The sequence below is a fragment of the Zingiber officinale genome, chromosome 6A, assembly GCF_018446385.1.
Source record: "Zingiber officinale cultivar Zhangliang chromosome 6A, Zo_v1.1, whole genome shotgun sequence".
In the NCBI taxonomy this organism is placed as follows: domain Eukaryota; kingdom Viridiplantae; phylum Streptophyta; class Magnoliopsida; order Zingiberales; family Zingiberaceae; genus Zingiber; species Zingiber officinale.
The window spans coordinates 90,813,186-90,835,169 of record NC_055997.1 but is presented as its reverse complement, the minus strand read 5'-3'; the positions used below and the strand labels follow the sequence as shown (position 1 = coordinate 90,835,169).

At 37.7% G+C, this 21,984-nt stretch overlaps 1 protein-coding gene across 1 annotated transcript; it reads right to left on the bottom strand.

The window, feature by feature from the left end:
• Positions 1 to 17,180: 17,180 nt before the first annotated feature.
• Positions 17,181 to 21,230, bottom strand: LOC121996885 (probable 3-hydroxyisobutyryl-CoA hydrolase 3). Its single transcript, XM_042551048.1, has 14 exons — positions 21,160 to 21,230; positions 19,741 to 19,821; positions 19,313 to 19,381; positions 19,128 to 19,191; positions 18,939 to 19,018; positions 18,757 to 18,840; positions 18,606 to 18,690; positions 18,427 to 18,512; positions 18,171 to 18,292; positions 18,023 to 18,083; positions 17,808 to 17,906; positions 17,569 to 17,670; positions 17,452 to 17,493; positions 17,181 to 17,336 (listed from the first exon to the last, which is right to left on the bottom strand). The coding sequence occupies exons 1-14, from the start codon at positions 21,196 to 21,198 to the stop codon at positions 17,196 to 17,198; spliced, it is 1,155 nt and encodes a 384-aa protein (XP_042406982.1). The 5' UTR covers positions 21,199 to 21,230; the 3' UTR covers positions 17,181 to 17,195.
• Between the last annotated feature and the right edge of the window lie 754 nt (positions 21,231 to 21,984).

The window sequence follows — 21,984 nt, the reverse complement described above, 5'->3', positions numbered from 1 at the left end:
CAAGAGAACCCAGCAGGGCCATGCTGAAAGGAAAGGGAAACAATTTTATTTAAGTTAGAGTTGGGTGAATTAATTCTTTAATATAAATAGGGAATTAAGTGAGGAGTTTTAATTTTTATCGTGACTTACCTCTTCTCCTCACCCTTACACGCCGCCCCTTCTCCTCTTCTTTCTCTCGGTGCACCAAAACCCCAAGGGCTAGGGTTCTGTCCCAAAGGCTCAAAGGACACCTTCCGGCAACGACTCCGACACGAGGACGCTCCTCTCCACGAGAAGAGCACGTAGAAGCGAGAGGATCGTCGAGAAGATCGTTTTTCCAGAAAACCTAGCGAACAGATCGTAAGGAAATCTAGCGCAGGATGTAAGAAACCCCTCACCTGCAGTATAAGTAGCTTCCGTATGAATTTTATGCTTCAGTTTAGTAGTATGTAGATTTTCGGCACAAAGGATGCGAATTAGTGCAAACCAAGTGTTCGATTAAATTATTAGCACGGTTAAAATGCAACTTAAGCACTTTACTAGCTTAGCTAAATGCAATAGAAGCATTCATTCAGTATGTTTAGCTTTAGTACAGCTTATATGGGATTACGGTCCAATGGGTGAGCTCCCACAGTCGCCTCTAGGTTCAGATAACCTAGCTTTGGGTTCAGATAACCTAGAAATAGCAAGATAAGAGAATTTAGCTATAACCAGTATTTTATTTTAGCAGTGGCACTGTACTGGATTAGATATCCATTGGGTTGGGCTCCCACAGTCGTCCCTAGGTTCAGCTAACCTAGTAAACCCTACTAGATTCGGAATTTGCAACCCCAGGTTTAATTAGGGATGCGCGCACAGCAAGTACAGTTGCCTGGCCCATCAGTAGCATGATTATGTATTTTCATCTATCTATGATTAAATAGTTTTTGAAACTCACAAATCAGTTGTGTATACAATTTAAACTCAGTTCTAGCTTATTTTTAGTTTTAGCTCAATTCATGCTTCAGCTTAGTTTTCATTATTGATACATGTGATAGTTCTATGATTAGTTTTGGTTTCCATGTTGTATGATACTATGCCATGCTCTCACCTGTTCAGCATATATTTCAAATAGCATGTTTTCAAAGCATAAATTGCATCGTATGCATGTTTTGTGAGGTAGATGGTTTCTTACTAAGCGTAAAGCTTACAGATACTCTTTCCTTATACTGCAGATAAAGGTAAAGGAAAGATGGACTAGCGGAGGCTGGAGGGCAATGCGATGAAGATGTGTGTGGAAGGAACCTGGAATAAAGATCTTGGAGAAATTAGCAAACTAAGACTTTAGTTTTACATAGTGTTATTTTCCACAATTCTAGTTATTTCAATGCCTTGAATCGTGAACAACTTGCTTAGATTGTTAGTACTTATGCTCATAATCTTAGTTATGTGTTATTGGTATGTTTCCAGCTATTACAGAACTCTTGAGTTTGGCACGAAACAGTGCTGAAATCAGAGGTTTGCTGCGAAATCAGAAACCCCAATCAATCAGCTGATCGATTGGGGCCCTCAATCGACCAGCGGATCGATTGGGAGCCTGGTCCCGCGAACAGTAAGCTTCTGGATCGATCAGCCGATCGATCCAGTCGCATTCTGTCACAAACAGAGAGTTCAGGGATCGATCGTTCGATCGATCGAGAAATCGCTCCCGCGAACAGAGAGCTCTGGAATTGATCACTGGATCGATTAGGCAGTCTGAATCGATCAGCCGATAGATCCAGAATATTACCCCGAGCACAGTAACAATCTGAATCGATCCATGGATCGATTCAACAGCTTGCAATCGATTGAGTTCAATCTGGATCGATTGGGAAGCAAGGTTTCGACTAGAAACCCTTGTAATTCAGTTCCTTGACCATAGGGGATGTAGGATATGCCATGTATACCTTAGATTGCATCCCTCAGCACATGTAGGACCAAGAATTTGTATTAGCTTGGCAAAGTTTTAAATTGGTACAGTTTTCCGCACCTAGACTTAGTAATGGTCATGGATATAGCTTAGCACAGCATAATGTGACGGTCCAGCCTTACAGCCTAGCCAGTAGAAGGCGGGTCGTTACAGAGTGGTATCAGAGCAAAAGTTCCATATTTCCCTCACACACATCAGTATTGAACCTGCAGCTTCCAAGTAAGAACATCTCTCACTTTATTTATGTTTCTTGTTTTCATGTTAGAGATAAATAAAGCATGTTTATTTATGATAGTACCTAACATGATAACCATAGTTATGCAATTATGATTGTATCAGTTATGTATGTCCTCTATGTCTCTAGAAATGGCACGAGGACGCCCAGCTAGAAGGGCACCAGCCACTGAGCCCCAGCATGAGGTAGGCAGTTCAGTGCCTCCTCCAGACCTTGCAACAGTAGTGGCTCAGTTACAGCAGCAATTAGCTGAACAGCAACAGGAAATAGCTACTTTAAGGGCTAATCAGCAGAACACTACCACTGTCACTCCAGAGCCTAACTTGGCAACTCCAGTAGTGATAGAGGTTCCACCAGTCCAACCTGCAGCACCAGTGGCCCCAACAGCAGGACCGCAGAGAGAAGCCTATCTGATCCAGTGGCAGAGAGTTAAGCCAGAGAATTTCTCAGGCACCAGTGAACCATGGGATGCTCAAGCCTGGTTCAAAATACTATAGAGTACGATGGAGCTTCTGGACTGGCCAGAGCAGGAGAAGGTGAAATGCGCCTCTTTCTGTCTGACAGGAGACGCACGTATGTGGTGGGAGAAGATCAAAGTGAAGCGCCCAGTGAATCAGATGACATGGGCTGACTTCGAAAGGGAATTCTTCGAGGAGTTTTTCCACATGCGGGTCACAAACTGCCACTACGATGAGTTCACTGAATTTCGTCAGGGCAACCTTTCAGTTGAGGAGGCCGTGAGGAAATTCAACAGACTGGCTCGTCTATCCCCTGAACTAGTCAGAACCGAAAGGGAACGAGTCCGGTTGATGCTCAAAATGTTGAGGCCGGAGATAGCAATGAATGTTGCCAGCGGTGTCCGTAGGCCGCAAACTACAGAAGAACTAGTGAGCAGTGCTCTGACCACCGAGCATTATCAGAACAGTATCAAGCAGCAGAAGCAAGCCCTCTCAGAGACCAAAGGACAAGGAGGCTCGGGTACTCAGAAACACCAGGGCCACAGCTCCCATGGCTCTAACTGGAAAGGGAACTCTAGCAACAAGCGTAAACCAGGGAGTTACCCAAAAGGAGGACCAGCTAGTAAACAGCCTAGTTATCCCAAATGTGCTACTTGTGGGAAATTCCACCCTGAAGTTTGTCGTAAGGGCACACAAGGATGCTTTGAGTGTGGACAGGAAGGGCATATGGCTAAGCAGTGCCCAAACAAGACCAGCTTTCCTCCACCACAGCCGATTCAGTACGGAGGCCAGCCAGCTCAGTTACACCAGATGCAGGCTGCTTTAGATGGTCCACAGATCAGCCAGGGCAGACTAGAAGCCCCTCCAGCTACGACCAATGCGAGGATCTACTCACTCACCAGAGAGGACGTAGCGAATGCCTTGACAGTTGTTTTAGGTCAGATTAGTATTTTACAGGAAAGTGCAACTGTCTTATTCGATACTGGGGCAATCCATCCCTATATATCCAGAGCGTTTTCCGAAAAGATAGCGATACCTCCAGAGGTACTCAGTGGTCGGTTTTTGACAACGCTACCTTCAGGAGAAATTATGGCATCCACACACTGGCTCAGAGAAGTGTCAGTCATTATAGCAGACAGAGAACTCTTTTGTGATCTGATAGTGCTAGATATGACTGATTATGATGTCATCTTTGGAATGGACTTCCTGATCAGATACGGTGTCTCTATAGAGTGCCATAAACAGAAAGTCGTATTCCAACCTGAAGTAAAAGTACAGTTCGAGTACATCGGAGAACCAAAGAGAAAGGCCAAGAAGTTTCTCTCAGCTCTAAAAGCACAGAAATTAATGGATTCAGGATGTACGGGATTTCTAGCACATGTAGTCAATACTAGTCAGGACAAGGACCAAAAGCTAGAAGAGGTCCAAGTTGTATGTGACTACCCAACAGTCTTCCCTGAGGAGTTACCAGGCCTAGCACCAGACAGGGAGATTGAATTTGAGATAGAACTCATCCCCGGTACGAATCCTATCTCCAAAGCGCCTTACCGCATGGCTCCAACAGAACTGAAGGAACTTCATGAGCAACTACAGGAGCTGCTTGACAAGGGCTTCATACGTCCTAGTCACTCACCATGGGGAGCGCCTGTATTGTTCGTGAAGAAGAAGGACGGGAGTATGCGCCTGTGTATAGATTACCGAGCACTAAACTAAGTCACGATCAAGAACAGGTATCATCTTCCCCGAATAGATGACCTGTTCGATCAGCTAAAGGGAGCAGCAGTGTTCTCTAAGATAGACCTCAGATCAGATTATCATCAGGTGAAAGTTAAAGAAGGGGATATACCCAAGACAGCATTCAGGACTAGGTACGAACATTATGAGTTCGTAGTCATGCCCTTTGGCGTGACAAATGCTCCAGCTACTTTCATGGACCTCATGAACAAAGTATTCAGGGATTATCTAGATAGATTTGTTATTGTGTTTATCGATGACATTCTTATCTATTCAGGAACTCAGGAAGAACACGCAGAATACCTGAAAATAGTATTGTAGACTCTTCAGCAGAACCAACTGTACGCCAAGTTCACGAAATGTGAGTTTTGGTTAGATCAGGTGTCCTTCCTGGGTCATATCATCTCAAAGGATGGTATTATGGTAGACCCCAGTAAAATAGAAGCTGTGAGTAACTGGAAAAGACCTAAGAATGCCAGTGAAATTAGAAGCTTTCTGGGATTAGCAGGTTATTACAGAAAATTTGTAGAGGACTTCTCCAGGATAGCCTCCCCACTGACAGCTCTTACCAGAAAGAACAGGAAATTTCAGTGGACAGAGGACTGTGAGAACAGCTTCAGTGAGCTAAAGAGGAGATTGACCAATGCTCCCATTTTGGCTCTACCAGAAAACACCGACAGTTTTGACATTTAAGTGACGCCTCTAAATTGGGACTAGGAGCAGTACTGATGCAAAATGACAAGGTGATCGCCTACGCCTCCAGACAACTCAAAGACTATGAGAGGAACTATCCTACTCACGATCTTGAGCTTGCAGCAGTTGTCTTCGCTCTCAAAATTTGGAGACATTACCTATACGGAGCTCAGTGTAGAGTGTATACAGATCATCAGAGTCTGAAGTATTTCTTCACTCAGAAGGATCTGAATATGCGACAGCGCAGATGGTTAGAGCTAGTCAAAGACTACGATATAGACATCCTCTACCACCCAGGAAAAGCTAATAAGGTAGCAGACGCACTTAGCAGAAAGTCCAGTGCTACCTCACTATCCCTAGCAGCCATGTCACCGCCCCTACAGAAGGAGATCACAGATTTCAGTCTTGAACTTATAGTGGGACAACTCTCTACTATGACATTAGCGTCTACCCTGCTTGGTAACATTTAGACAGCTCAGGAACAGGACCCTGAAATTCAGAAAATCAAGCAAGGAATAGCAGAATCAGAAAGTGGAAAGTTCAGAATGTCCAATAGTAGGGTATTGTACTTTGGTGACAGACTTTGTGTTCCAGATCAGGAGGAACTACGAAGAAAGATCCTAGATGAGGCTCACAGGACTCCCTATGCGATGCATCCTGGCACCACCAAGATGTATCAAGACTTGAAGAAACGTTTTTGGTGGACTGGGATGAAAAGAGACATCGCTAGATATGTCAGCACCTGTCTAACCTGTCAGAGGGTCAAGGCAGAACGCCAGAGACCAGGAGGAGTTCTGTAGCCTATCCAGATTCCAGAATGGAAGTGGAAAGATATTTCCATGGACTTCATAGTGGGACTACCCAGAACCACGAATGGTTTTGACGCCATCTGGGTAATAGTTTACAGATTGACTAAATCAGCCCACTTCTTAGCTATCGGGATATCCTACTCCATGGAACAGTTAGCTTAGTTGTATCTCAAGGAGATCGTCAAACTACATGGAGTCCCACGAACCATAATTTCAGATAGAGATAGTAGATTCACATCACACTTCTGGGAGTGTGTACAGTCAGCATTGGGCACTAAGTTGAAATTTAGCACGGCTTTCCATCCTCAAACAGATGGTCAGACGGAGCGAGTAAATCAGGTACTCGAAGATATGCTCCGAGCATGTGCCCTAGACTTCAAGAGAAGTTCGTGCAAATATCTGAGTTTAGCAGAATTTGCATACAACAATAGCTATCAGGCCACGATCGGCTTGGCACCCTACGAGGCCCTCTACGGGCGGAGGTGTAGATCTCCAATCTGCTGGTATAAAAGTGGTGAACAGAAAGAACTAGAACTTCAGACAGATCTAGTAGCAAATACCACAGTAGCTATACAGCAGATCCGCCAGAGGATAGAGACAGCTCAGAGCCGCCAGAAAAGCTATGCTGATACACGGTGCAGACCCTTAGAGTTTTCAGTTGGGGATTCAGTGTTCCTCAGAGTAGCTCCCATGAAGAGAGTAATGCGTTTTGGGAAGAAGAGCAAATTAAGTCCCAGATATGTGGGACCATACCTTATCACTAGAAGAGTTGACAAGGTAGCATATGAGCTAGAGCTACCACAGGAGATGTCAGCCATCCATAATGTATTTCATGTCTCTATGCTAAAGAAGCATATCCCAGATGTCACCCAAGTGATTGAGACCCAGTCGGTATCAGTCCGCGAAGACCTCAGCTATGATAGTCGGCCTATTCAGATAATAGACCAAGCAGTTAAGAAATTACGAAACAAGAAGGTACCATTAGTAAAAGTCATTTGGCAAAATCACACAACAGAAGAGGCAACATGGGAGACAGAAGCTAGTATGAGACAGAAGTACCCAGAGTTATTCTATGTTTGAGGACAAACTTTTTATAAGGTATGGGGGATTGTAATGCCCGAAAATTCTAAAAATTATTTTCGAAATATGGTATGATTTTTCTGGAATTTTAGAATATTTTTATGGAATTTTTAGAGTAGCGAAAGTAGCAAAAATAAATAGAAACGTAAAATAGCTTAAGCGGGAATTGAACCCGAGACCTATTGGGTCCTACGACTTAAGGTGAACTCTAGTAACCAGGAGAACCCAGCAGGGCCGTGCTGAAAGGAAAGGGAAACAATTTTATTTAAGTTAGAGTTGGGTGAATTAATTCCTTAATATAAATAGGGAATTAAGTGAGGAGTTTTAATTTTTATCGTGACTTACCTCTTCTCCTCACCCTTACACGCCGCCCCTTCTCCTCTTCTTTCTCTCGGTGCACCAAAACCCCAAGGGCTAGGGTTCCGTCCCAAAGGCTCCAAGGACACCTTCCGACAACGACGCCGACATGAGGACGCTCCTCTCCACGAGAAGAGCACGTAGAAGCAAGAGGATCGTCGAGGAGATCGTTTTTCCAGAAAACCTAGCGAACAGATCCTAAGAAAATCTAGGGCAGGATGTAAGAAACCCCTCACCTGCAGTATAAGTAGCTTCCGTATGAATTTTATGCTTCAGTTTAGTAGTATGTAGATTTTCGGCACAAAGGATGCGAATTAGTGCATACCAAGTGTTCGATTAAATTATTAGCACAGTTAAAATGCAACTTAAGCACTTTACTAGCTTAGCTAAATGCAATAGAAGCATTCATTCAGTATGTTTAGCTTTAGTACAGCTTATATGGGACTACGGTCCAATGGGTGGGCTCCCACAGTCGCCTCTAGGTTCAGATAACCTAGCTCTGGGTTCAGATAACCTAGAAATAGCAAGATAAGAGAATTTAGCTATAACCAGTATTTTATTTTAGCAGTGGCACTGTACTGGATTAGATATCCATTGGGTTGGGCTCCCACAGTCGTCCCTAGGTTCAGCTAACCTAGTAAACCCTACTAGATTTGGAATTTGAAACCCCGGATTTAGTTAGGGATGCGCGCACAGCAAGTACAGTTGCCGGGCCCATCAGCAGCATGATTATGTATTTTCATCTATCTATGATTAAATAGTTTTGGAAACTCACAAATCAGTTGTGTATACAGTTTAAACTCAGTTCTAGCTTATTTTTAGTTTTAGCTCAGTTCATGCTTCAGCTTAGTTTTCATTATTGATACATGTGATAGTTCTATGATTAGTTTTGGTTTCCATGTTGTATGATACTATGCCATGCTCTCACCTGTTCAGCATATATTTCAAATAGCATGTTTTCAAAGCATAAATTGCATCGTATGCATGTTTTGTGAGGTAGATGGTTTCTTACTAAGCGTAAAGCTTACAGATACTCTTTCCTTATACTGCAGATAAAGGTAAAGGAAAGATGGACTAGCGGAGGCTGGAGGGCAATGCGATGAAGATGTGTGTGGAAGGAACCTGGAATAAAGATCTTGGAGAAATTAGCAAACTAAAACTTTAGTTTTACATAGTGTTATTTTCCACAATTCTAGTTATTTCAATGCCTTGAATCGTGAACAACTTGCTTAGATTGTTAGTACTTATGCTCATAATCTTAGTTATGTGTTATTGGTATGTTTCCAGCTATTATAGAACTCTTGTAGTGAGTTTGGCATGAAATAGTGCTGAAATCAGAGGTTTGCTGCGAAATCAGAAACCCCAATCGATCAGCTGATCGATTGGGGGCCCTCAATCGACCAGCGGATCGATTGGGATCCTGGTCCCGCGAACAGTAAGCTTCTGGATCGATCAGCCGATCGATCCAGTCACATTCTGTCGCAAACAGAGAGTTCAGGGATTGATCGTTCGATCGATCGAGAAATCGCTCCCGCGAACAGAGAGCTCTGGAATCAATCACTGGATCGATTAGCCAGTCTGAATCGATCAGCCGATCGATCCAGAATATTACCCCGAGCACAATAGCAATCTGAATCGATCCATGGATCGATTCAATAGCTTGCAATCGATTGAGTTCAATCTGGATCGATTGGGAAGCAAGGTTTCGACCAGAAACCCTTGTAATTCAGTTCCTTGACCATAGGGGATGTAGAATATGCCATGTATACCTTAGATTGCATCCCTCAGCACATGTAGGACCAAGAATTTGTATTAGCTTGGCAAAGTTTTAAATTGGTACAGTTTTCCGCACCTAGACTTAGTAATGGTCATGGATATAGCTTAGCACAGCATAATGTGACGATCCGGCCTTACAGCCTAGCCAGTAGAAGGCGGGTCGTTACAGTTAAGTTCTGCTTGCGATCCAAGCCTGAACCATTAAGAATAGATAAGTTAAATTTGGAATCGATAATGTTAAGTTACATTTGTGATTCCTAATTTAATTTATAAAGAACACAATAGGTTGTCTAGGAAAGGTTCGACACTTGTACAAAATTTTTGTACAGTGGAGCTGGTACGATCTTCCTAGGACCAACCAACAAAAGCAGCATCTACATTCCTTCTCTTCCTATAATGCAAACATATAACAATAAAGAATATATAAAAATACATATTAAAGCAATAAAACGAAGTAGGATATACCTAGGAGGTATTTTGAGGTCGAAAGGGAGAAAATCTAGTCAAGGAGGGCGCCTCAGTGTGAATTGTTTCGTGACAAACGCGAACAGAGATATTCTATGTTCGCTGGAAAAAAGGGCGTTGAGGGCGCCCTCAATCGCATGGAGGGCTCCCTCAATTGGTTATGGGGGGCGCCTCCGACTAGTGGGAGGCACCGTCTAAGGTTTCGGCAGGAATTTTCCCACCGCTCACGAGGGTGACTCCTTTACTGTGGAGGCACCTTCGTGAGGCGCCCTAAAATATTTTATTTTATTTTATTTATTTATTTATTTATTATTTAGATTAAAATTGATTTATTAATTGATTTATTAATTAGGTTAAATGATTTATTTATTGATTTATTAATTATGTTAAAATTGATTAATTTATTAATTAGGTTAAAATTTATTAATTAATTTAAATTGATTTATTAATTAGGTTAAAATTGATTTATTTATTAATTTAAATTGATTTATTAATTAGGTTAAAATTGATTTATTAATTAATTTAAATTGATTTATCAATTAGGTTAAAATTGATTTATTTAAGTTAAATGATTTTATTAATATGGTTAAACTGATTTATTTATCCTACATTTTACCTAGGTCCATCTCACCCATATATAAGTTATCAGTCAGGGTATCTTATGGATTTTATAAGATGGTTAATTTTATCTTTGATTTAAATTATGTCTAAGCATTAATTTATATTTGGGTTAGACTCAGGTTTTTCAATTAGTCAATTAAATATATATTTCAAAGATTGTCTTCCAGGCTATGGCGAGACACTAAGCTTTCTTAGGTATGGGATCATCCACCACTTCTAGACAAATCTTTTCAAAGAAATTGGATATTTAATTTTCCTTTTGAAACCTCTAGGTCTAACTAGTCAAGTGTAAATTACGTCTAGGTTCTTATCTAGCCTAATCTAAGCATGTATAGTGAAAGTCGTAAAGGCAATCATCAAACAATTCTAAAAATGGTTTTCCTATTGGCTCCCCCTAGATCATAGCCTCGATATGGTCTATCAAGGTAATGGATTTGATCCTTGAGGTCCCAATATTATCCAAGTCCAACTTGATTAACCAAGTTCGACTTGGGGACCCATGCTTGGACTAATTTGCTATTTGTTCTATTAACAAGGGATAAATAAGACTTGTATTTGCGCTTAGTTTTAAATCCAAGTCCGGATCTGTTGTAAACAGCTCACTATTTTCCAAGAATCAAATCAAGATTCTTGGAACCTAGAGTAAACCGTTTTAATGTGTCATTTAGTTCCTTGACTTGATCTTTTAGGCTAGAATTATCTTCCTCAAGCTTTTGGACTTGAGTTGAGGTTCTAGTCTGAACGAGATTAATCAAGGAGCTAGGGTTAGTCACTTCTTTAAGGGTTGTTACCTCCTTTTGAAGTGACTTGACCCGAACATTAGATTTTGCTAACTTACGCAATAAATAATTAACTAAATTGTAAAGTTTATCTATTTGATAAGTACTTACAGCGGGTTTAGGCCCTTCAGAAATGGATACGGATCCGTGACTTCGCTCAGACTCAGCTTCCGATTCACTCTCGATCTCTGATTCATTGACTTGTTCTCGGGCTGTCAGTGCAAGAAAGCTTATCTGTTCGAGCTCTTCATCGGAATTTCTGATGAGGACTCGTCCCATGTGGCTTGTAGTGCTTTCTTCTTCCTCTGCTTCTTTAGTTCTTTTAAATTCAAACAATTGGCCTTGACGTATCCCTTTTGATTGCAGCCATAGCAGGTTACTTCAAATTTCACCTTTGGACTCAATTGAGCCTTTTTGGACTGAACCACCTACTTGATATCCTTCTTTGTGAACCCCTTCTTCTTTTTGTAGAGCTTCCGTACTATGTTGACTAGTTTGGTTGCTATCTCGTTGTCGTCGTCGTCATCTGAGTCTGGTCCTTCTTCGGACACAGGGTTCGATTTGAAGTTTCTTTCTTGCCTCCTTTGTCTTGCTTGTACCTACAAATAATGTGACACCTTTCTTGGCCAAACATGCATTAGTCTGTTCATGCAATTCAAATTCAAAGAAAAGTTCATCTAACTTAAGTCCACAATGGTATGATATTGTCGACTTTGGGCCTAAGCCCTCGTGGTTTTACTTTTGGGCTCTACCCAAAATGTCTCATTCCAAAGGAGATATCTTTTCTCTTATAAACTCATGATCTTTCCCATGTATTTTTAAATGTGGGACTATGTTTGCAACCTTTCAACCCCAACAATCCTTCCCCCCTCAAACAAGAACCACAGGCTTCCCACATCTGATCCTCGACCCACCAGGTCTTCCTGTCCCTCGGTCCACCCAACCTACTAGGACTTCCTTGCCTATCTACAACCAGGACTTCCTGCCTAGTGTCTGGTCCTCTTGATCCGATCATAGGGTCCTCTCACTTTGTTTGTTCGAGGTCAATATTGTACCCACATGGCTGAATCAGATCATAACTCTTGTGCACAGTCGACAGTTAAACCTTCTGCCAGTCTGGGCTCTTATACTAATTATAGGATCTAAAAGAATTTAGATATCTCCACAATGATATGATATTGTCCATTTTGGGCCTAAGCCCTCGTGGTTTTGCTCTTGGGCTCTACCCAAAAGGCCTCATTCAAATGGAGATATCTTTTCTCTTATAAATCCATGATATTTCCCATGTGTTTTTCAATGTGGGACTATTTTTGTAACTTTGAAACCCCAACAATTCACCCTTCAGAGATCCCTCATAAGTGGTGTGCTATTTTATTGAGGTGTGTCAGTAGCGATCAGACCAAAACCTATATCTTATAATTATCTAGGATTGGAAACTCTTCCTGCTCGAGCATATAAAACAGTCGATTGAGCCGTCCAATAAGTCCTCTGAGTCTGTAAACTTGGTCATACTTAATCTCCTCAACCTCCTCTCTTAGGTCATTGCATCGTATGATGTGACGGGTCATTGTCTATATCACCCTTGGCATCTAGAATTAAAAATAACAATGTTAGTACAAAACCGACAAACCAATTACAAAATCGATTTATTTCAATTCACACATATACATAGAATCAATACACATAATAACTAAGCAAATAAGAAAAATAAAATTTCTTTATTTGAGGAGCTCTAGTTGACTAACACACTAGACCAGTCAATTGAGTAACTAGATCCTAAGTCCCCTATCCTCATTAGAACTAATCTAATTGGGATGTTTAGTTATTAGTATTTAACCTAAGCCCATTTAAGTCTAAATTAGACTTATTGATCAAATCAATGTTTATTTGATCAAAACTAGCCCATTGGACAATTTGACCCAATTTTGATCAAATCTGGCCTATTAAAATAAATCTAGTCCACTTGATCAAATATGGAAAGATCTAGTCCAATTAGATTCAATGTGGTCTGATTCAATCAAATTAATCTGGTTAAACCAATCAATAGTTTGAACCAGATCGGGGTCTAAAAGGACTAAGTTGATCTAGTTAAATCAATCAATAATTTAAACCAGACTTCGGTCTAACTGGATCAAACTGGTTTGGTTAAACCAACTAATGGTATGAACTAGACCGGGGTCTCAATGACCCAATTATTCAAGTCCATGCCCATTTAATTGAAATATTAAAAAATAAAATTTAATTTTCAATTTAATTGAACCATGAATTAATTAAATTATTTTCTAATTAATTGCAACATGCATTAATTAAAAATTTATACTAACCCTATTGACGTTGGTATTAATTTCAACATGCATGACTTTCAAAAGTTTTTTATTTATGCATTAATAAACCTTAGTTTAATGCATTAATAATAAACTTAATGGTTGCTAAAAAAAAACTTTGCCCAAACCTATGCATGAAACTTAATGCTTGGTACGAAACCTATCACCCACACTGTTTTTCTCTTCTTTATCACCAACACCCACACTACCATCACCTCTGACCCCCGTTGTCCGTCAACCATAATTGGAGGACTGATCTCCTAATTGTCCACGACCAGAAATAGAGTCAAGTTCAGTGGTTATCATTTGCTGCTCCTGGGGTTTGGCAATGGGAATAGATGGTGATTGTAACTAGCAACAAGCCTGGCAATAACAGAATCCGATAAAGCAAACTCCATCGAAGATTCTTCCAGCGATGAACATGTGCATACCATTAAAACAAATCTACTGGCATATCTTGTATAGATCCTTTTATAGTAACATGATCTACAAGCATAAGAGATCTTATGCTTTCACAGCAACATGGTGGCAAAAAAGGTGAATACGCTCGCCCCCAGCGCCCCCGCCAACCCGTCCCAGGACCAACACGGATGAGGTAAATCATGGGTGACTACTAGCCTTTGGAATAATGACTAGCATATAAGGGAGGTATTTACCTCGACTTTGTCGAGATTCAAACTTCATACCTCATGGTGGCAAACCTCATGCGCTAGCCACTAGACCGTCCCGAGGGGACGCTTTCACAGCAACATGATCATATAGCAAGTAGAAAGATCTATCATGCATTTAACATTCGTTCTGATACCATTGTTGATCTAAATGCATGATAAATATAAAAATATGAAATCTATAAAACTCACAGTGATCTCTCGTAGTATATCTTAATCTTCGCTTGTCATCAGAAGAATGATAATGAATGAATCGGAAAGTTCTTCAAAATTCCACGAACCAAATTCCAAGCCTTCTCTTGTATTCTTCCTTCACTCTTATGATGAACTCCTCTATCTATGAATTCCTTAGACAGACTTATATAGGAGAAGAAGGTAAACTTTTCACCTTCCAAGCTTTTCACCTCCCTTCATAATCTAAGCTCTAATCGCACATAATGGATGGAGAAGAGGAATGAGCAATCAATCAATACCCATTCTTACATCAACATGTGCAGCCAATGCACACGTCCAACACTTTTGCCTCAACGCAAAGAGATTGAGGGGAGTCTTGTGGTATCGCTTGTTGTTGTCGAAGTGATGCAGGAAGGAGGCACTAAATTCGTCAAAGAGATGGAACTCCGTGGAAGCTGATTAAACCATCTCGATGTCAGCCCCAATAGGGCTAACAGGATGATTTAGCATTTAACACCATTCGTGTATTGGTATAGTAGGTAGGCATTCTCAAATCAATACAAATGATCCTTCAAGTCTAATGACCCTGTTTACTCCCCGTGATGTGGCTGTAGAAAATGATGCAATAGTTCCTCTTCTAATATGTCCTAAGTAAAGGGAGTGCTTCAGGCATTCTTTCCTTCAGTCAGCAAAGGAGCTTTGCCCTTGTTCATATTTCATGGCAGCGTCTCCTAAGCCAAGGTTTCTTGAGACTGATCCTCCTTGATAGACACCTTGTCAAGTGTGGTAGCTAGAACCGCTCGAGTGAAAAATGGGGGTATTCCAATTGGAACCGAAGGTACATGGGCAGGAGTCAGAGTCAGTAGGGTTCTCCAGTGTAGTTTCCCCTACACTGTAGTAGCCATATGCTAGTTGAAGTCCTCTCTCATCATGGTGATGGTTTCATCCCTACCTTTCTCGCCAGTGGAGTCATGATTTTCTTGAGATCTTCTCGTGTCACCTATCTCAACATCTCAATTTGGATTTCTCATAGACAGTGCCAATTTGATCTTATCTAAGATCAAGCATGAGAGAACCACTCGAGATGAAGTTGGTGACAGGTTGGAGGTCTTCACTACAGATCTCACCAAGCTAGAAATACACAAGCTTTGAGGTTTCTCCACAGCAATCAAAGAGAATTAGAATGGAGGGCAGGGAGGACTTTCACTCAGCCACTTTAACACTCAAGTCAGGTCCCTCTAGAACATATACACACGGATGAACGATCCGCAATCCACACAATTCAAAATACATCATAAATATAAATAAAAGGCTGACATATATATATATATATATATATATATATATATATATATATATATATATATATATATATATATATATATTTGATATTGTGCGCGACTGTGCGCGTCGCGCACAGTATCAATTTCCTTTTTTTTAATTATTATTTTTTTAATATTTTGAATTTAAAAAATTCAAAATTTCCTTATATAAAATTTTAATATATAGAGATATCCCCTCACATATTACAATACTCAATAAATACTTAAATTTATTTTATTTTAAATTTATTTTATTTTAAATTTTTTTTAAACCAAACACTGTAACTTAATTGGGAAGACTGAACCCTAGAGATAAAATCTCAAAAAAAAAAAAGAGCTTAAAAACTATAACCCAAAGCCTGAAACCTAGAAATAAAATTTTTAAAAAATATTTTATTTATTAAAAAAATAAACATTTCCTTATATAAATTTCTAATACATTAATATATCCCCTCAACATATTACAATACTCAATAAATACTTAAATTTATTTTATTTTAAATTTTTTAAACTAAACACTATAACATAATTGGGAAGCCTGAACCCTATAGATAAAATCTAAAAAAAAATAACTTAAAAACTATAACTCAAAGCCTGAATCCTAAAAATAAAATTTTTAAAAAATATTTTATTTATTTTTTTAATTAAAAAATAAAAAAAATAAAAGGAGTGATATCCTACGCGCGCGCATAAAATATCAAAACATATATATATATATATATATATATATATATATATATATATATATATATATATATATATATATATATATATATATATATATCACATTTAATAGGATGAACTATCCACAATTCACCTAATAAAAGAAATCAACTCATATATAATGATCTTAGTCTACACATTCTTGAAAAGACTCAAGGACCCTCTTTAGATGCAGAGTAAATGTTCTATATATAGCATAAATAATTCATTTTATTTAGTTATTTTAGCATAATAATAAGATATGAAAGTCCGTCGGAGTTAAAGCGATGACAAACCTCTAAGAATAATTGCGATATTCATTATCTTATTAATTTTAATATCAGTGTCCTAAACTAATGTCCTTATGAAAAGAAAATCAGAATTTATGAAAAGGAATGTACAAGTCGACAACCATCTCCAATCCCTGTGGGCATCTATAGGAGGCAAAAGTGGCTGCAAACCACAATTTAATTCGATAAACACGGTTACGTTTGTGATCCAACTAGGGCATGGACGAACATTATCGGGTAGAAACCTCAGCCGCAAGGGCATGGATTCCTGCGACCAATGGCAGCAATGATAGGGCTACAACCATGGCGGTTAACGATCCAAGAGGTGTGGCCATGCTCTATAAAGAACAACAAAGGTTGCAACATGGAACGACAATAATATTTGTTGAGAAGGCAGCAACAAGGATCACTTTTCTGGTTGTAATCTTGAGCATCGTAGGCTAGCCGAGGGAGAGATCGAGAAAGAAAACATCGAAGAGCAGATGGAGACTTGGCGAAATCAACTTTGGCCTGGTCTATACTTTAAAGCTTGAGTTGTAACGCAGCAGCGCTCATATATGAGCTCTTAGGACATCTAATTACGCCTATATTAATGACCTCATCTACTAAAATTAAGCTTTGGGACCGTTGGTACTCCTGAACTCTTTGCTGCATATAAATGAATAACAGTCATTGTTTGTCATTGCATATTTTATTCAAACGATAACAATACAGATAAAAACTAACTGTCGTTTACTTGCTTATTTTTATTCCTTTTATTTCTCTTTAAGTAAACGAGACATTAGAGTTTAGCTCTCAGTGCCTTTTCACGCATATCTCTAGGAGGAAGTTGGAGTTCTTTCCAGCCTTTGATCTCAGGTATCTTTGTCAGATATGTCTCCACCATATCATTGCTCACCAGTTCCAATTTCGAAGGCTCCCACTGTCAAGTATGATAACAAAATGATAGAAGAAATTAATATGAAAAAAAAAACAAAAATATATGTGAAAGTTATTTAGAAGAATTTTGGTACAACTTGTGTACGTAGATATATCACCTTTGGTTTATAATTTTTCTCCAATAGTGTTGCCCTAACACCCTACAATATATCAACCCTTTTTTTCAAAAAAGAGAAAAGAGAAATAAACTCTATACAAGGTAAATTAGTGAATACCTCAAGTGAGTCGTTTGACACTGTTCGTCGAAAAGAATGAGCACATATTTTACTGTCTCGAATTAAGCACTCTTCTAGTGGTTCAAATCGACCTTTTCTAACCTATGAATTAGGGTTAGAGATATGAAATTTCATTAGTTATATGTATCTTTTATATCACTTGTCCTTTTCTCTCTTTACCTTCATCCAAGTAAATAAACTCTTAGAAAAAGAGAAAAGGAAGATAATAGATAATTTACCGACATAAGGAAGATCTTGAGATTTATTGGTGATGCTGCCTTCATTGATCTTATTGACTTAGTAATCCACTCCTCTTTCAAAGTTGCATTCTCATGTTCCTAAACAATCATAAATGGGGTATGTAATGAATACTTATCCTGATTTAAATTATGACTCAAGGTATACAAACATATACATAAACGTTCATAAATACATACATGTGTTGTATCCTTACCAAAGAAGATAAGATTTCTTCTACTGTTTGTTTTGAGAAAAAGTGGTCGATGAAGTTAAGCCTACAAAATGATATGAATAGAAAGATGTTGAGTGTATGTATATATATATAGAAAGAAAAATTGTGTATGTATTGATGTATAGGTCACCTATGAAGAACACTGTCTTCTTTCAATTGCACTTGATGAGTATAGTTGTTAATAATTCCCTGGATTGTATTTGGTTCAGCAACATCCACCTCATGCAATGATTTCTCCAACAAAAGTAAATTCTATTCATTGGTTAGAAATAACAGTGTAAGAGCAATGATGTTCAAAATAGATTCTGATTTTTGTTCAAGAAAAAAAAACAAAACTAGTTTCTAGCTACGTATTCTTTTTTGATAAAACAAGATATATAGAATACTTTTGAAGGAACAAAGTGAGTGGCAAGTCCACATGCTACCATCTCAGCACCATTCAGTCTTGCACCAGTAAGGCCAAGATATTCCCCTAAAATGATCAATCACAAAGTCCAAAAATCATAATATATTTTCAATATAATCACAGAGTGTGTAATTTTAGAGTTGTCAACTAAGTGATAACCAAAGAAGCCTGGAAGCTTGGAAAGAAAATAAGATGCTCCAACATCTGGATAATGGCCTATAGCTGCTTCTGGCATTGCAAAAACCTAAAAGCAAATACAAAGCACCTGTTCAGAACTATAAATCTTAGCATAAATGCCGATTGATCATACCGTGTTTTCGGTAACGACTCGGTATCTTGGGTTCATAGAAAGTCCAGCACCACCTCCCATCACTGCCCCATTGATCAGGAAAACCTTCAAGTAGAAATTTGCTCAACTTGATATGTTACAAAACATATTTGGAGATTATTGTTTCAGTAAGCCTATTGTTATATCTGATATGAGCAACTCACCAGGGGCATAGTGTATGTTGCCACTAGATAGTCCAAGGCGAGTTGCTTTTGATAAATTTGAATTGCTAGTGCCCATTCACCTTCTCATATTTAGGTTAACAATTAGTTGCTCTTATCAAATTTCAGATAAAAATGAATATTACAGTATCACAAAAGCTTCCAGATAAATATAACCAGGTTGAATAATACCTCTGTGCAAGCAACGATAGTATTCAATAACATCTCCTCCAGCACAAAATACTTTTCCATTTGCCTTCAATCCATGATGAAATATTAGAAAATTAGACATATATATTGAATTTGATCCGGAGAATAATAATATTTTCTTCGTAAAAGAAGTTGAAAGTTCACAGAAGGCAATTGATTGCTTGTACCTTTACAATTACCAACCCAACAGCAGGATCATTTTCCAACTTCTGGAACTCCTCCGACAATTGCAAAACCTTGAAAACAAGATTTGTAATTCAACATGAAGCACAAATTAAAATCAAAAGAGAAAAATAACAATGGAATATTTATTGCCAATATTTTAGCTGAAATGTAAGAGTAAATAAGTAAATTTATCTATAAAATGGTTTGATATTTATGTAATGGTGTTTGGAGTTCTAGAAACTATCGGTACTAACACTTGGGCAACTTATAAATGGAATGCTTTTAAATGTTTTAAATTGGATGGAGATAAATAAATCAAACTTTTAATTGATTTGTTTTGCTTAATTTTAAAGCATTAATAATGGCATGTAATTTATCAAAAAATATATTTTTAAATGGCTTGTACAATTGAGACTAAGGATGAACGAACCATTTGATAGTTCAGGGCGTTCAATTTTAGGGGCCTATTTAGTATCACTGTCTTCACATGAGAGTTTCCTTCCACCAAAACCTTGCAAAAAGTAGAAACAAAAGGTTAGAAATTTTAAATAAATCTAAAAATATTCAATAATAACCAAGGGAATTAATGCTTTAATTTATTGCTAATTTTCTTATCCTCGTATATGCAATAACTTGAGAGCTATTGATTTCAATAGCTAGACTCCTTTTTCTCTTTGAAAAAAAAATGTATATATTATATACAATGAAGAATCTAATTATTGTTGTTATTTGAGATACTATGCAGATATGTTATGTTATATGGAATTGAATATTGAGCTATGACATGAATATATAAGTAGAAGATTAGAGTTGAAGAGATTATGATATTAAAATGGATGTATGAACATATAAGGATGAATAAGATAAGAAATGAAAATATTAGAGAAAGTCAGGATTGTACCTATTGAAAGAAAACTCTAGGAGACATGTTTAAGATAATACATATAGGTACTTAGATGACCAATAAATACTTCAATTAGGTAAATAAAAATATAACAGATGTCCATATCAAATGAAAAAGACCTAAAAAGACTTAGTTAACAGTAATAAAACATGACAAAATTTATTTAAATGTAAATAATGATATAATAGGAGATAGAGCATAATGACTTAGAAGGATCCAAATAGTCAACCCCATCTAGTGGGGTAAAACTTGATTATATTATTGTTGTTGTAGAATTAGAAATACTATAAAAATTAAGGGCAATCACTTTATAATGAGATATATTTGCAGAGCTAGGAAGAACACAAAGGACAATCACGTTATAGTGGATCAGATAAACAAAGTTAGGTAGAACATATTCGTCATGATATTTATTTTTTATTATATTAATTTATATTGTTTTATATATTATTTTATTTGACAAATAACACCAAAATAAACATATTTATATTGTGATTATTAATTTTTCTATGCCTAGAAAGTGGAGAATATGTTTAGCTCAAAACACAATTCAAACCCTTGTTAATTCATATTTGCTAAGCAACAAAAAACACAACAGAACTAAAAATTCAAAAAGAAGTTACTAGATAGGTTTTTTTTTTTTTTTTACAATGATATTTTTTCCTTTATTTATTTGGACAAAAGAAAAGCTGGAAAAAGATTAAACAATTATTTCTCTCTGAAATTAAACAAACAAATTTAGTTTAGTTGGTGTAGACATGTCCAGCACTGTAAGATCTCATCTAATTTATACAGTATTAATTAGAACAGCAGTAATATACAAGTGCTTCTCTTAGTTACTTATTGCAATCTAAAAATACATGCTTAACACTCATTATAGCAGCTAATTGAGCGCCAAAGCAAGCAAAAAGAAATGAATGAAGTTGTAGATAACAATATATATACCTGATCATCCTCGTAATTTGAAGATTTATTTGTAGCCATATCAACTAAAAAACAAAGGAGAAAAAAAAAGGCATGCAGTGTGTATATTGTATTAGTAAAAGGTGATGATGAGTTTTATAGAGAGAATTAAAGGCCCTCAAGCTTAGCTCTGCATATTCTTTCATTGACTGAAATGATTGCGTGCAAGGCAGGTTGTTGGATAAACATGTGAGTCATATTAACAATGGTAGTTGCAGAATGAACCATCGATAAACGCGTGTAACAAAGCAAGAAACATGTATATCTGAATTAAAATGTGCTTCTCGCACTGTTGATTTAGAAGACAATAAAGATCATTTATAAGACCTTTACTTATGTGTCAAAACAGTTGGGGATACATAATCAAAAATCAGATCTCCACTTATATGATTCTCATTTATCACTGAAAAAAAACTAATTTAGTGACGAATTTTTACAACCAAATAAATTCATCTGAAATTATCAACGAAAATTATGACAAAAAAATATTTTGTCTCTAAATTAGCAACAAAACTATTTCGCCTTTTTACCGAACCACATAGCTAAGTTTCCGAAATTATCAAATCACGTACTCATTTTTCATTTTACTTGTAAAATACTGAACAAATAATAATTAAATAATAAGGTTATTTGAAAAAATAATCTTATTGGAATTTTTAAAAATTTTCTGAGGATTTTTCGGAGTTCGTATGACGTATGTTAAGGGGATGCATTTATAGGCTTGAGAAAAGTCTGTTTGGAATACCCAAATGTAGGAGTTGATTGAGTTAATAAAACCTAGGTTTTTGTTTTTATTTTAGTTTCTTC